General features: G+C 54.0%; 1 protein-coding gene across 1 annotated transcript; it reads right to left on the reverse strand.

Annotated features, from left to right (window-relative positions):
* Window positions 1–1,865: 1,865 nt before the first annotated feature.
* On the reverse strand, window positions 1,866–4,188 carry NICOL1 (NELL2 interacting cell ontogeny regulator 1). The gene is made up of 4 exons (XM_072737709.1): window positions 4,064–4,188; window positions 3,360–3,514; window positions 3,100–3,188; window positions 1,866–1,979 (listed from the first exon to the last, which is right to left on the reverse strand). Exons 1-4 carry the CDS (start codon window positions 4,135–4,137, stop codon window positions 1,914–1,916), a joined length of 384 nt encoding a protein of 127 aa, XP_072593810.1. The 5' UTR covers window positions 4,138–4,188; the 3' UTR covers window positions 1,866–1,913.
* Between the last annotated feature and the right edge of the window lie 9,461 nt (window positions 4,189–13,649).

Raw genomic sequence — 13,649 nt, forward strand, 5'->3', positions numbered from 1 at the left:
GGGAGCTTGTGCTCTGACTTCCTTCCAAAGAATACTCCTATGAAAGGCTTTCTAAGACAAGCCCTCAGCCAACCCTATCTTTAAAACAAAACAAAACAAAAACCTAAGTCATTTTATTTTTTAAAAGATTTTATTTATTCTTGAAAGAGAAAGAGGTAGAGATATAGGCAGAGGGAGAAGCAGGCTCCCTGCAGGGAGCCTGATGTGGGACTCAATCCTAGGATCCTAGGATCATGCCCTGAGCCAAAGGCACATGCTCAACCTCTGAGCCACCCAGGCATCCCTCTGCTGTCCCTATCTTGCATAGTAATAGAAACCCCAACTTGTGCCATGGCTCGTGGCTGCCCACAAAATACAGGGTGCCCAGTTAAATCTAAATTTTGGATAAATGAATAATTTTTAGTATAAATATGTCCTTAATACCGCATAGAACATACTTATACTAACAAGTACTTACACTAGAAGTATTTGTGCTTTTTATACTTTTCATATGGGTCCTAGATCTGTATTAGCTAAATCTGACAACCCAAGCCCAGACTGTGGTACATCCCCACCTCCCCCACAGCCAAGGATGCATTAAGCCAACCAATGGAACTCAGCACCGTCTCGGCGGGGCCCTGACAGGGGACACCTGCGAGTCAGCACTTCACTTTTTTCTGGAGCCCCAGAACAGGAGAATTCTGATCCCTGCCACTGAGTACCCCATTCATTTCCAGAATTGTGGGCTGACCTAAGCTTTACATGGCTTCAGCCCCTTCGTCTCTCTCTGATCTGTTTTAGAGTTCACAGGCTAATCACTGCCAGACATCTAGCTCAACCTCCCTCCACCACCAAGGTAGGACTCTGGTTTGTTCACTGTTTCCAGACATACCAACTGGCAGGTGCGTGCCAGGCACTTCTAGGCAGAAAAACACTGAGGACAAAACAGGTTCCGGGTTAGAAGGCCAGTGGGGGTGGGAGCCAGGGCAGGGCAGATACTGTGGAGCTCAGAGGCCTGGAGGAAGGGTCTCAGTAAAGATAAAGCTGGGCTATCCGCCCCCTCTGGCAGCAGACCAGAAATGTCCACCTCTACCCACCAGAGGCCAGGCAGCAGCACAGGAGCACCATGTTGCACCAGGCAGCCACAAGTAGGGAACTGCAACCCCAGAAAAGCCAAGTGTCCCAGAGCAGTCACTTCCAGTCACGGCCCTACCATGCTCCTGGATGTTCCAAAGCATTGCTCTGGTAATACAAAACATCTACGGAATGAATGGAGGGAGGGAGGAGGGTCACCTGTTTCTCCTGGAGAGCTTCTGCCTGGTGCTGTGCCACACACATGTGATGAGATGGGCCTGTTAGCCGAAGGCACAGGCCTTGTACACAGGCCCAGAGTCCTACTCCATGGTGCCCAAGGGCTGGGTAGAGGTTGTGGGGACTGTGCTAACCCTCTGTTCCCAGAGGAGCCTTCCCCCCTGGCTCTCCTGGCAGCCACCTCAGGCTAGGCTATGTGGAGGTCCACTGGCTGGGCCTCTAAGGAACTCACATAACAGTCATCTCCAACGCAGTGCAGAAGAGCCTGGGGGGAGGCTCTGGGACAGCTGTTCCAGGGGATGAGGCCAGCTTCTACACTCCCCTGGCCTCAAAGCAAGAGCAAGTGTCCGAAGGCAGACTTGCAGCAACCACGTAATGCCTGTGGGTAAAGGTCTACATGTTTGGCTAGACCTGTCAACCTGCTCAGCACTGGTACCGGTGTGGAGTGGGTATCAAGAGGGCCTCGGCCCACATGGAACAGCTGGGAAACCAAAGCCCACAGAAAGGTCCAAGCAAGGACTCCTAGGGGCAACGCAGGTGGGCCCTAGGCCAGAACAGGGAGACAAGACACAGTGTGCTGGGCCAGGTGTTTATTGATGAAGAACAGTGGTGTCTGAGGGTCCTCAGCGCCCTGAAGGCCAGCAGGCACACAGGGCCCGGCGCTCGGCCTGCAGCAGGAGGGTCTCCGTCTGCAAAGCAACAGGGGGCAGTGAGGGCAGGGGGGTGGCACCACTGTTCCCACCCACCAGCTCCTACCAGCTAGCTCCCAACTACCAGCTCCCACCCACCAGCTCCCAGCCACTGCTCTCACCCACCAGCTCCCGAAGACACTCCATCTCCTGGCTTCCCCCACAGGCAGTACCCTCTCCACCTGCTCCTGAGACCTTAGAGCTCCCCAAACACACTGATGGTAGGACACTCTGCTACCCTGTGGACCTCTTCCTCATCCCATGCTTCTCTTCCACTAGCCTCTCTGCAGTTTCTTCCAGCACAGCTGTCCTGTCTGGGACCCTGCATGCACTGATGCTAGGCCTGGACAACTTCTCAGTGACCTTCCCTTAACCCATATGCCCCCTCTCAGGGCCCCCACCAATGCCATCCTCAAGATGGGTGGGGAGCTGCTCCTCCCAGGAGCCCAGCTCCAGACTCAATGAGATTCAGACCCTGGAGACACTCTAGGCCTCCATCTGGGCTCTGGGGAGCTGGCCAGAAAATGGGGCCAGGGAATTCTCCCCCTTTCCCAAAACGAGTACATATCTCTGTCCTAAGTGAAGACTACCTTGGCTGAGGCACAGGGGGACGTGGGAGAGTGTGGGAGGGGGCCCAGTGTTCCTCCCAGATTTGGGGGTGACCTCTGCAACCAGGCACCCTGGGTGCCCACCCACTCCTCCCAGGGTGAGGGGAGGGTGCAGAGCCTCCCAGACTGCCCTGCCAGAGCTGCCAGTTCTTGCCCATGCCTCCCCCCATACCCCTTTCTGACCCAGAGAAAATGACCCCCTCTTTTCCTGCCATGGGGCCTCATTGCCCCATGTGGAGGGATGCTGAACTGAAACTGGAGGTTCTTCCTCAGTTCTGGGCAAGACCCACAGGGGAAAAAAGCCCAACGAGGTCTTGGGGAAGAGGGGCCTCCTCCCTCATGGGGCTGGAAGCTGGGTATTTCAGGCGGACTGCTCAGGGGTGAGACCTGCGCCCAGAACAGCCCTCAGAGGCCAGCATCTGGAGCCAGATGCGGGCAGAAGGGTTTGTGGCGCAGGTGCTTGCCCCCCTTCCACCCTGCGCGGCCCCTCCCGGCCGGGTGGGGGGGCTCACCCTGGAGTCCAGGCTGTAGGCTGTCTTCCGTAGGTCCTGCAGGGCGCGCTGCATGAACTCGAACGCGTGGCAGTCCACGCACGGGCGGCCTACGGAGGCGAGCGTCAGGGTGCACGGCAGGCAGCCCCGGCGCAATCCCACCCGAGCACCTCCCACCCAAGGGGCGGCCCGGCAGGTGGGTGCCGGGAACAATGGGCAGGCGCGGAGCTCTCGCACCCGGGCGCTGTCGGGCCCGCGCGGACCCTCCGCGACGCACGTACTCTGCGCGGGGACGGCGCTCCCGGCGGCGGGCTCGGCACGGGCCTGGACACCCAGCAAGGCGACGCTCAGCAGCAGCAGCAGCCACGGCGGCAGCGACCTCGGGAGCCTGCAGGGAGGCGGGGGGGCCATGGCCGAGCGCAGGAGCCGGGGCGCCCTGCACGAGCCGCGGGGATCAGCGGCGCCCTCACCCGGCTTCACAGACCCCCCACCCCGCCCCCAACTCCCCCCGCCCACGAACCCGTCCCACCGCGGCCGGAAACCCCTCGCACCCCGCCCTCACCGCGCCCCCGGGGCCGTGAACCCGTCCCATCCTGCGCTCACGCCCGGGGCCAGAGAAACCCCGTCCTCATCCCGGTTCACGGACCCCCACACCCCATCCTCGCTCCTCCGCCCGGCCCGCGAACCCCTCCCACCCCGTTCTCGTCGCGGTTCCCGGACCCCCCGCCCCGCCCTCACCCGGGTTCATGGCCCCCGTCACCCCCTCACCGCCCTGGGCCCACGAATCCCCCGCCCCGCCTTCACCCCGGTTCATGGGCCCCGGTACCCCACCCCATCCCGGGCCCGCGAACCCCTCCGCCCCGCCCTCACCGGGGCTCACAGACTCCTTACCCCGCCCTCACCCCAGTCCAGGGACCCTCGCGCCCCTGCACCCCGAGCCCTCAACCCGCCCCCCAGGCCCGCGAACGCCCCACCCCGCCCTCACCGCGGTTCAGGGACCCCGCGACAGCAGCGCCCGCGACTCCGGAGGACGTGCTGCGTCGGGCGCGCACCGCGCATGCGCTCCGACCGGACCGCGCCCGGGTCCCCCCCTCCGCCGTCGTTGTCATGGGAACCCCGAGACTGCTCGAACCACCAGTTTAAAGCGACCAAGGAAGCTCCGAGACTCCCAAGTGCTCGGCCCTTGGGGAAGGTTTTGCCTGCAGCCCCCCACCAGGTTCACTGGCATTGGAGTCCGGAGGGCTGCCAGGAGGAGGCAGCGTCTGGGCGGAACCTCCAGAGCCACTGTGGGCCGGAGCGGAGCTGAAAAAGCGGGAAATCTGCTGTTGGAGTCCGGCGGTGCGGAGTCTGGGGGTGTCCCTGGGGCCCATCTTGAGGGAGGGGCTCTGTGCACGCCAGGGCCTGGGGAGGCTCCTCGCCGGCCAGTAGGATCCCGTCGGGTCGGATTGCCCCGGGGAGGTCAGACCTAGGAGCGAACCAGGCGTGGGGAGGGGGGAGTCCAGCCTCTCTGGTCCTCACTCCCGGGTCCTCACTCGCCTCTGACCCGTCCACCTCTCGGTGCGTGGACACCGGGCGCCTTCGGGCCCCGCCTCTCCCAGCCGTGGGGCCCTCCCGCCTTGCGATGCTGTGTGACCGCGGAGGGGCCGCTGGGCCTCTCTGTGCCCTCCCTGGTGAACCTGCGGATTGTTGGAAGAGCCCCGCTCGGTCCCCCAGGCGCCCGAGGCGCGCGGGCTTCAGTTCCCGCGGGGCCCACGTGTGCGGGGTGGACCCGGCCCCTCTGGAAATGATAGGCCCCCCCTTGGCGGCTCCTGGGTCCCTACAAGGCCCAGCACCTCCTTAGGAGGAGGCGCCCCAGGCCCACGTCCCCCCGCGTGAGTGCCGGAGACCCCAGAGGCCACTGTGTGCGGGGCAGCGCCTAGGCGTCCTCCGCCCGCTCCGCCCAGCCCCGGCCAGACGCCGGCCCCCAGGCTCCGGGAAGGGGGCGGTGCGCCCGACCTCGGGCTCCGGGGGGTCGGCGGCGCCGGGCCTACGGGCCGCGATCCCGGACGTGCGCATTTCCGCGCCCTTCCACGCCCTGAGCCCAGAAGGCGGGGCCCCGCGCGGCAGCGACCCGCGCGCCCAAGACGCCTCTGGGTCTCACGCTTGGGATCTGCGCCGGCCTCCCGCTCCCGCACAGGCACACGGTCGCGTCCACGTGCGGAGGGGACCTAGCCTGCCCAGAAGCAGGGCGCCGGCTAGACCTCAGGCAGGGGTGCTGGGGATCCGCGCCCTTCCCGTGGCGCTGCCGGCACGTCCAGCGCCTGCTGCTCGGTGGGTGGGCAAGGCCTGGGGTGCGCGGCGTCCCCGGTCCGGACCGCGCCCGGCTCCAGCCCCTCCAGCACCGCGGAGCCGGCATCGCCCACTTGCTCCCGCTTCCCCGGCCCCCAAAGATCTTCTTCTTCGGGGTCATTTCAGCCCACGGCCCAGCCTGACCATCCAGCCGACGCACCGTCGACCTCCAGCCCCCACCGCGCGCCTCTGCCGGGGGGCGGGGGGGGATGCCTCCGCCCCGGGCGGCGGGGTCCGGGCGGGACCTGGGGAGGACCTCTGAGCTGCGGGTGGTCTTGAGTGCCGGCGCCGCGGGAGCTTGCTGTCTCTCCACCCCCAGCGCTGATGTCCCCCCACCCCGCCCCAGGGCACCGGCTCTTCTTTCCAGACCCGAGAACTGGCTGTGATTTCTTTTTCTTTCCCTGAACGCTGGACCCTGAGATCAGACCTGAGCTGGGATCAGGGGTCAGAGGCTGCAGGACCGAAGCCGCCCAGGCGCCCCGTGATTTTTGTTTGGTATCCTCCTGAGTCCCTAGCCCTCCACCGGCCCCGCTTCATCTCTCCTTTCTCTCTTAGCCCATTCGTGTCCCGCTGGCGACCTCGGCTGCTCTGACAATCTAGGGACAGTCCTCGGTACCCCCCACCTTTGCCTGCACCTCTCGGGTGCTGCCGGGGAGTCCTTTGCGCCCTACTTATTCGTGTCCCCTGCCGAGGGACCCGTCCTTGTGAGGGTGTCCAGGGCTGGCGGCGCTTCGGGGGCGCACGTCCAGCCACTCGGAGAGTTGGCTTCTTGGTGTCTCAGCAAATCCAAGGCTGATCTGGTCTCTCCTCCGGCTGCCGGCGCCCTGCGCCCTCCACAGCCCTGCCAGTGCCGGGTAGGGGCCTCTGTCCCCGCCGATGCTCAGAGCAGATCTGCAGCAGTCCCTCCAGAAACCCCGTCTGCTCCGCCCTCGGAGCCGCCAGACGCCCTGTCCCGATCCTGCCGCGGCCCCTGCCTGGACTCCTGACCAGGCTCGCAGCCTGCGCCGCCCGCCCCCTTGCGGCCGGCCTCCTAAGACAGCCAGGAGGACTTGCTCCCACCTTCTTTTTAAAATTGCCGTCACACACACACAACATGAAAGATACCATTTTGACCATTTAAAGTGCCCAGTTCAGTGGCAGTATGTTCACAGTGTTGTGGACAGCCCCACCCTCCACCCCCCAGAACTCTCTCATCTTCCCAAACTGCCCCCAAGAAACATGAGCTCCCCACCCCCACATGTCCCCACCTGCGACACCCACTGCCACTGTCCCTCTCTGTGGTCTGACCTCTCCGTCGGCCTCAGAGAAGTGGGATCACACGATGTCTTCAATGGGTGGCTGGCTCACCTCACCTAGCACAGTGTCGGTGGGTTCATCCAGGTGGTGGCAGGTAGCAGAGTCCCCTTCGCATTTAAGGCTGAGTAACACTCCACTGGATGGATGGGCCATGCTTTCCTCATCCATTTATCTGTAGGTGGGCACTGGAGTCACTCTTGTAAATAATGCTGCTGCTGCGACCAAAGGAGCTTTTAAATCATCATCAGACACTGCCTACTGTCTGCTCAAAGCCCTCCCAGGTGTCACCTTCCCCAGGGACAGTCCAAGCCCAAGCCCCTCTGTGGCTGAGAAGTTGTGAACCTGGAGCGCAGACATCTTTTCACATCGGTGCTTTTATTTTCCTCAGATAAATGCCCAGTAGTACAATGGCTGCATCGTGCAGTAATTCCATTTTTAAGTTTTGGGGGAATCCTCTGTGCTGTTTCCACAGCAGCTGTACCAGTTTGCATTCCCACCAGCAGTGCACGAGAGTCTCCTTTTCTGCACGTCCTCACCAACCCCTGTTGTTCCTTGATGAGGGCCATCCTAACGGGGTGAGGACACTCCTCACTGTGGTGCCGACTCTCATAAGGACACTAATCTTATCAGATTAGGGCCCCTCTTCTATGACTTGGTCTAACCTGAGTTTTTTCCATAGAGGCCCCCCTGTTCCAAATGCAGCCACACTGGGGGTTAGGGCTCCTAATATAGATTTGGGAGATAAAAACATTCAGTCCATAACACCCCCATCCTCCTCCAACGCCTTTGCCCTGTCCCACATTCTTTATTCTCCTTACAATTCTCACCTTCTGACTCCCTATATACCTTATTAGATATGGTGATTGTTCATTGTATCCAGAGCTCTTGCTGGGGGGAACTTTGCTCAGGGAGATTTGGCAATATCTGGAGACATTTTGGGTTGCCATGGTGCAGGGTGGAGGTCATGGGCACTGCTAGACAGTCTGTGATGCTCTGGGGAGCCCTCATAAACAATGACTCGGCCTGTGTTGCTGAAGGTGCTGCACTGAGTAGGCCTGGTCTGTATCTTCTCACTGCGATGCCAGGTCCTGGAGGGCAGGAGGCCGTGTCTCTTTTGCTCCGTGGTGTGTCTGTAGCATCCAGAAGCACAGGGCCGCCTTCAGAAGATGCACAGGATGCATAAGGACATGAGGGCTAGGGGCCCAGGGATGGGGCAGGAAGAGAGAAGTGCCAGCCATATGCCCAAGCCCAAGGAGGAGCTGCTTTCATCAGGGCCTGGACAAAGGGGCAGGTGGTGAGGAGACCACTGCAGTCAGTGGGAGATTAGGGGCAGATGGTGGAAGACACAGTGCCTGCTGGTCAGGCTCTGGGGAAGGGAGGAGCTACTGGCCATGTAGAGCTGCCTCAAGAGGTGAAGGAGGGAAGGCGCAGGGAGAACCTTTGGGGGGAGATTCATGTCAGAAATCATGCGTTAAGGACATTGGCTCTCCAGGCCTGGCTTCAGAGCCTCTGTTGGGCTGGAGATTGAATGTGGGAGCTGTCAACATAAGTATGACCTTGACAATGATACAGGAAGCTCTGGAAATTAATCTTTTTTTTTTTTTTAAGTAATCTCTTATGTCCAGTGTGGAACTTGAACTCATGACCCTGACATCAGGAGTCACATGCTCTACCGATTGAGCCAGCCAGGCGCCCCTGAGAATTAATCCTTTGAATGTCCTCCACCCTGACACCCAGAGCCCTCAACCCCTCCATACTCTCTCAGGCCACCATCATGTTGTGACCAGGGGTGGGTCTGGGCACATCTAGACACTGTTCTTAGGAACCTCCAGGAGGCTGGAGCAGCTGCTTTGTGCTTGCCTTGGGCTCTTCCTGGGACCATGTCCCAGGGACCTTCTCCTTCCAGAGCAGATGCACCCTCAGGCCCACCATCCCCAGTTGTCAGTAGTCAGCATGCCCTCACCGCCCCCCCCCCCCCCACCCATGCATTCACCTTCCCAGAAGGGAGGACCAAATGAGGGAGGTAGAGCCATGGGAGTCATGGATGCACACAGGATATGAGAGAACAGTAAGAGACAAAAGTGGCATCAAGTTTGGCCTGGGAGAGACTGGGAGGTGTGAGCCCCAGGTGCAGAGGATCAGGGTTTGGTGTTGGTTGAGTCAGGTTAATTCAGCTGAGGCTTTAATACGTGGGCAGGGCTGGGAGGATAGAAGTGGGAGCCAGGGGGATCCCTGGGTGGCTCAGCGGTTTAGCGCCAGCCTTAGACCCAGGACATGATCCTGGAGTCCCAGGATCGAGTTCTGCATCAGGCTCCCGGCATGGAGCTTGCTTCTCCCTCTGCCTGTGCCTGTGCCTGTGTCTCTGCCTCTCCCTCTCTGTGTTTCTCATGAATAAATAAATAAAATCTTAAAAAAAAAAAAAAGTGGGAGCCAGGGCTTTGTGCTTGACCCTCCTCTCCCAGGCCAGAGAGTGAGCTGTCCTCATATCGAGGGGGGAAAGGAAGAGAAGACCCACCCCTTAAAGACTGCACACAAGTACTTGCTCCAGGGTAGAATTGCAGCCAACGTTTATACCAATTAATGTGCTAAAATGCAAGCAATAGCAATGAAATTATTTTTTTCTTTCCAGATTTTATTTAAACTCAAGTTCATTAACATATAGTGTAGTATTAGTTTCAACAGTAGAGTTCAGTGAGTCAGCATATGCATACAACACTCAGTGTTCATCACATTACATGTCCTACTTAATGCCTGTCTCCCAGTTACCCCATCCCCCATCCTCCTCCCCTCCAGTGACCCAAAGTTTGTTCCCTAGAGTTAAGAGACTCTTATGATTTGCAGCAGTGAAATTATTTTAAAATGGTTTAAAATGGTTTTGAAATTATTTTAAAATACTTCTGCTCATCATGGCAACTGGTAGAAGTAGATTGGAATAATCCCTGTGGAAGACATCTTCATCGTAGGCCTTGGAAAACCTAACCAATAATTTTTCAAGGGCAATGAGTAGTACCCAGCTAAAGCAAGTGCACAAGGGAGCAAAGCACCATATGTGGAAAAAAGAAATTGACCACAGATGATCAGACACAGTTTTTAAAGTAGCTATAACTTAATTAAAAAAAAAAAAAAACTTTGACTCTATTAGGAAAAATAGGGAACAGAATTTGAAAAAGGTGACAGAATTTAGAAAAGAACCAAATGGGAATCCTAGAGTATAAAAGTGCAATCCCAAAACCCCAGTTAGCAGGCTTGGCTGCTTATTGAACATAGCTGAAAAGAGTATTAATGGATTGAAAGATAGATTAATAAAATGCCCAGAGTTAAGAATGTAACATATTGGATGATTCTGGGAAGATGGCACAGGAGGAAATGCCAGAACTCTATCTCCCCACCTGGACAACAGTTGCAGGGCAGACTCTGTGTAACATATGGTAAATTATGGTTAATTTAGATCAATCTCAACTCTTAGCACAGTAGCAGCTACTCAGCCCCCAGCCCCAGCCTCACAGCACACAGCTGTGCAGTTTCTGGAGCAGCTGGCACATAGTGTGCAGGGGCCAGGGTGGGCAAAAAGGACCCTGTCCACCGAATATCAGGGATCTGTGCTTTAATGACTGCTTTTGATCACACAGGTGCAGACACAGGTGGGCAGCCATAGTTGCTGCCCCTCCCATCTAACTGAAGTGCCATGCAGGGGATTCAATGGCTGGAGCCCTGTTTTGCCCCACTCACTTTTTCCTCTTTTTGGGAGTCAGATATTAAAGATAAGAACTATAAGAGATCCCTGGATGGCTCAGTAGTTTAGTGCCTGCCTTTGGCCCAGGGTGTGGTCCTAGAGTCCCAGGATCAAGTCCTATGTTAGGCTCCCTGCATGAAGCCTCTCTCTCTCTCTCTCTCTCTCTCTCTGCCTGTGTCTCTGCCTCTCTCTCTCTCTGTGTCTCTCATGAATAAATAAAATCTTTTTTAAAAAATAAATAAATATAAGAACTATAAAAAACAACTGCATATAAGGGAAAATTAGTAAGTGACCATGAATGTCCAGGGAAGGGCTCAGAAAAGACCTGAGAAGATCCTCAGTTACACCTCCAGCTGATCCTCAGCCCAGCGAGAGCCTACAGCAATTTAAAAAGCAACAACAACAACAACAAAAACTAATAAAAACAATAACACAAAATTGCAAATGCTCAGGAAGGGAGAATATCTGGTTTTCAGAGCTACCACATTATTAGATTCAAATGTCTAGTGTTCAACAAAAAATCACAAGGCACACGAAGAAAGCATCCTATTCAAAGGGATAAACACACACACTCACAACCCTAAAAAACTTCAACAGAAACTATCCCTGAAAAAGACCTAATGGCAGACTTACCAGACAGAAATATTAAAACAAATATCTTTTTTTTTTTAATTTTTATTTATTTATTTATTTATGATAGTCACAGAGAGAGAGAGAGAGGCAGAGACATAGGCAGAGGGAGAAGCAGGCTCCATGCACCAGGAGCCCGACGTGGGATTCGATCCCGGGTCTCCAGGATCGCGCCCTGGGCCAAAGGCAGGCACTAAACCACTGTGCCACCCAGGGTTCCCTAAAACAAATATCTTAAAGATGCTCAAAGAGGGGCATCTGGCTCAGTCAGAAGAGCATGTGACTCCTGATCTGGAGGTGGTGGATTCAAACCCCACTTTGGGTGCAGATATTATTTAATAAAATCTTTAAAGAAAGATAAAGAACTGAAGGAGGATGTAGAGAAAGTCAAGAAAGCTATATGTGAACAAAATGAAATATCAATAAAGAGAAAATCCATAAAAGAAACTAAAGAGAAATTCTGGAGTTGAGTACAGTGAAATGAAAAACTTACTGGAGATTCAACAGCAGATCTAAGCAGGCAGAAGAAAGAATCCATGAACTTGGAGAACAAAAGAATTTTTTAATCTGAGGAACAGACAGAAAGAGAATTGCAAAGTGAACAGAGCTCAGGGGACCCGTGGGACACCATCAAGCAGACTAGCAGACACATTGTAGAGTCCAGAGGGGGAGAAAGAGAGAGAAAGCAACAGGGAGAATATTTGGAGAAATAATGGCTGAAAACTTCTCAGATTTGATGAAACATATAAATACAAATATCCAAGAAGTTCAGTGAACTCCAAGTAATCTGAATTCAAAGAGATCAACACCAATACATAATTTAATCAAAATTTTTTGACATTTGTTCTCAGTATTTTATTTATTTTTAAATTTTTATTTAAATTTAATTAACAGGGATCCCTGGGTGGCTCAGTGGTTTAGCGCCTGCCTTTGGCCCAGGGCATGATCCTGGAGTCCCAGGATCGTGTCCCACATCAGGCTCCCGGCATGGAGCCTGTTTCTCCCTCCTCCTGTGTCTCTGCCTCTCTCTCGCGCACGCGCTCTGTGTGTGTGTGTGTGTGTGTGTGTGTGTGTGTCTATCATAAATAAATGAATACATCTTTTTAAAAATAAATTTAATTAACATATAATGTATTATTAGTTTAGAGGTAGAGGTCAGTGATTCATCAGTTGCATAAACCAGTGCTCATGTGCCCTCCTTCATGCCCATCACCCAGATACCCCATCCCCCTACCCCCCTTCCCTCCAGGGATCCTCAGTTTGTTTGCTGTGATTAAGAGTCTCTTATGGTTTGTCTCCCTCTCTGATTTCATCTTGTCTGATTTTTTTCCTCTCTTCCCTTGTAATCCTCTGTTTTGTTTCTTAAATTCCACAAATGAGTGAGATCATATAATTGTCTTTTTCTGACTATTTCACTAAGCATAATAATATCCTTTAGTTCTTTCCACATTGTTGCAAATGGCAAGATTTCTATTTTTTGATGGCTGAGTAGTATTCCATTGTCTATATATACCACATATTCTTTAGCCATTCATCTGTTGATGGACATCTGGACTCTTTCCATAGTTTGGCCATTGTAGATGTTGCTGCTGTAATCTTGGGGTACAGGTGCCCTTTTGGATCACTACATTTTTATCTTTGGGATAAATACATAATAATTTGGGCACCTGGGTGGCTCAGTGGTTGAACATCTGCCTTTGGCTCAGGTCGTGATCCTGCAGTTCCAGGATGGAGTCCCACAACAGGCTCCCCTTGGGGATCCCACTTCTCCCTCTGCCTGTTTCTGCATTCTTCTGTGTGTCTCTCATGAATAAATAAATTAAATTTTTTTTTTTAATGTTTGGTAGAATTTCCCTGGGAAGCCATCTGACTCTGGACTCTGTTGGGAGATTTCTAATTACTGCTTAAAGTTTCTTACTGGTTATGGATCTGCTCAGGTTTTCTATTTCTTCCTCTTTCCGTTTTGGTAGTTTATATGTCTCTAGGAATGCATCCATTTCTTCCAGATTACTTAATGTGTTGGCATATAGTTGTTCATAATATGTTCTTATAATTGTTTGTATTTCTTTGGCGTTGGTGGTAATCTCTCCTCTTTCATTCATGATTTTACTTATTTGGATCCTTTCTCTTTTCTTTTTGATAAGTCTGGCCAGGGTTTTATCAATCTTATTAATTCTTTCAAAGAACCAACTCTTAGTTTCATTGATCTGTTCTACTGTTATTTTAGTTTCTATTTCATTGATTTCTGCTCTAATCTTTATTAATTCTCTTTGCCTGCCAGGTTTAGGCTTTACTCGCTGTTCTTTTTCCAGCTCCTTTAGGTGTAAGATTAGGTTGTGTATTTGAGACCCTTCTTGTTTCTTGAGAAAGGACTGGACTTTACATATATATTCAGAACATTCCATCCTACAGCAACAGAATACACATTTTTCTCGGGTACACGTGGAACATTCTCCAGAATAGATCACATACTGGGTCACAAATCAAGTCCCAACCAGTACCAAAAGATTGAATTGCTCCCTGCATATTTTCAGACCATAATGCTTTGAAACTGGAACTCAATCACAAGGCAAATTTGGAAAGA

Source organism: Vulpes vulpes, chromosome 14 (genome assembly GCF_048418805.1).
Source record: "Vulpes vulpes isolate BD-2025 chromosome 14, VulVul3, whole genome shotgun sequence".
NCBI lineage: Eukaryota > Metazoa > Chordata > Mammalia > Carnivora > Canidae > Vulpes > Vulpes vulpes.

Excerpts from the sequence above, each read along its gene's own strand:
- NICOL1 (XM_072737709.1), bottom strand. The coding sequence starts at position 4,137 with ATGCGCGGTGCGCGCCCGACGCAGCACGTCCTCCGGAGTCGCGGGCGC. Across the intron at positions 3,515-4,063 it reads CGCGGGGTCCCTGAACCGCG|GGCGCCCCGGCTCCTGCGCT; the intron begins GTGAGGGCGGGG and ends CGGCTCGTGCAG. Across the intron at positions 1,980-3,099 it reads CCTACAGCCTGGACTCCAGG|ACGGAGACCCTCCTGCTGCA; the intron begins GTGAGCCCCCCC and ends GTTGCTTTGCAG.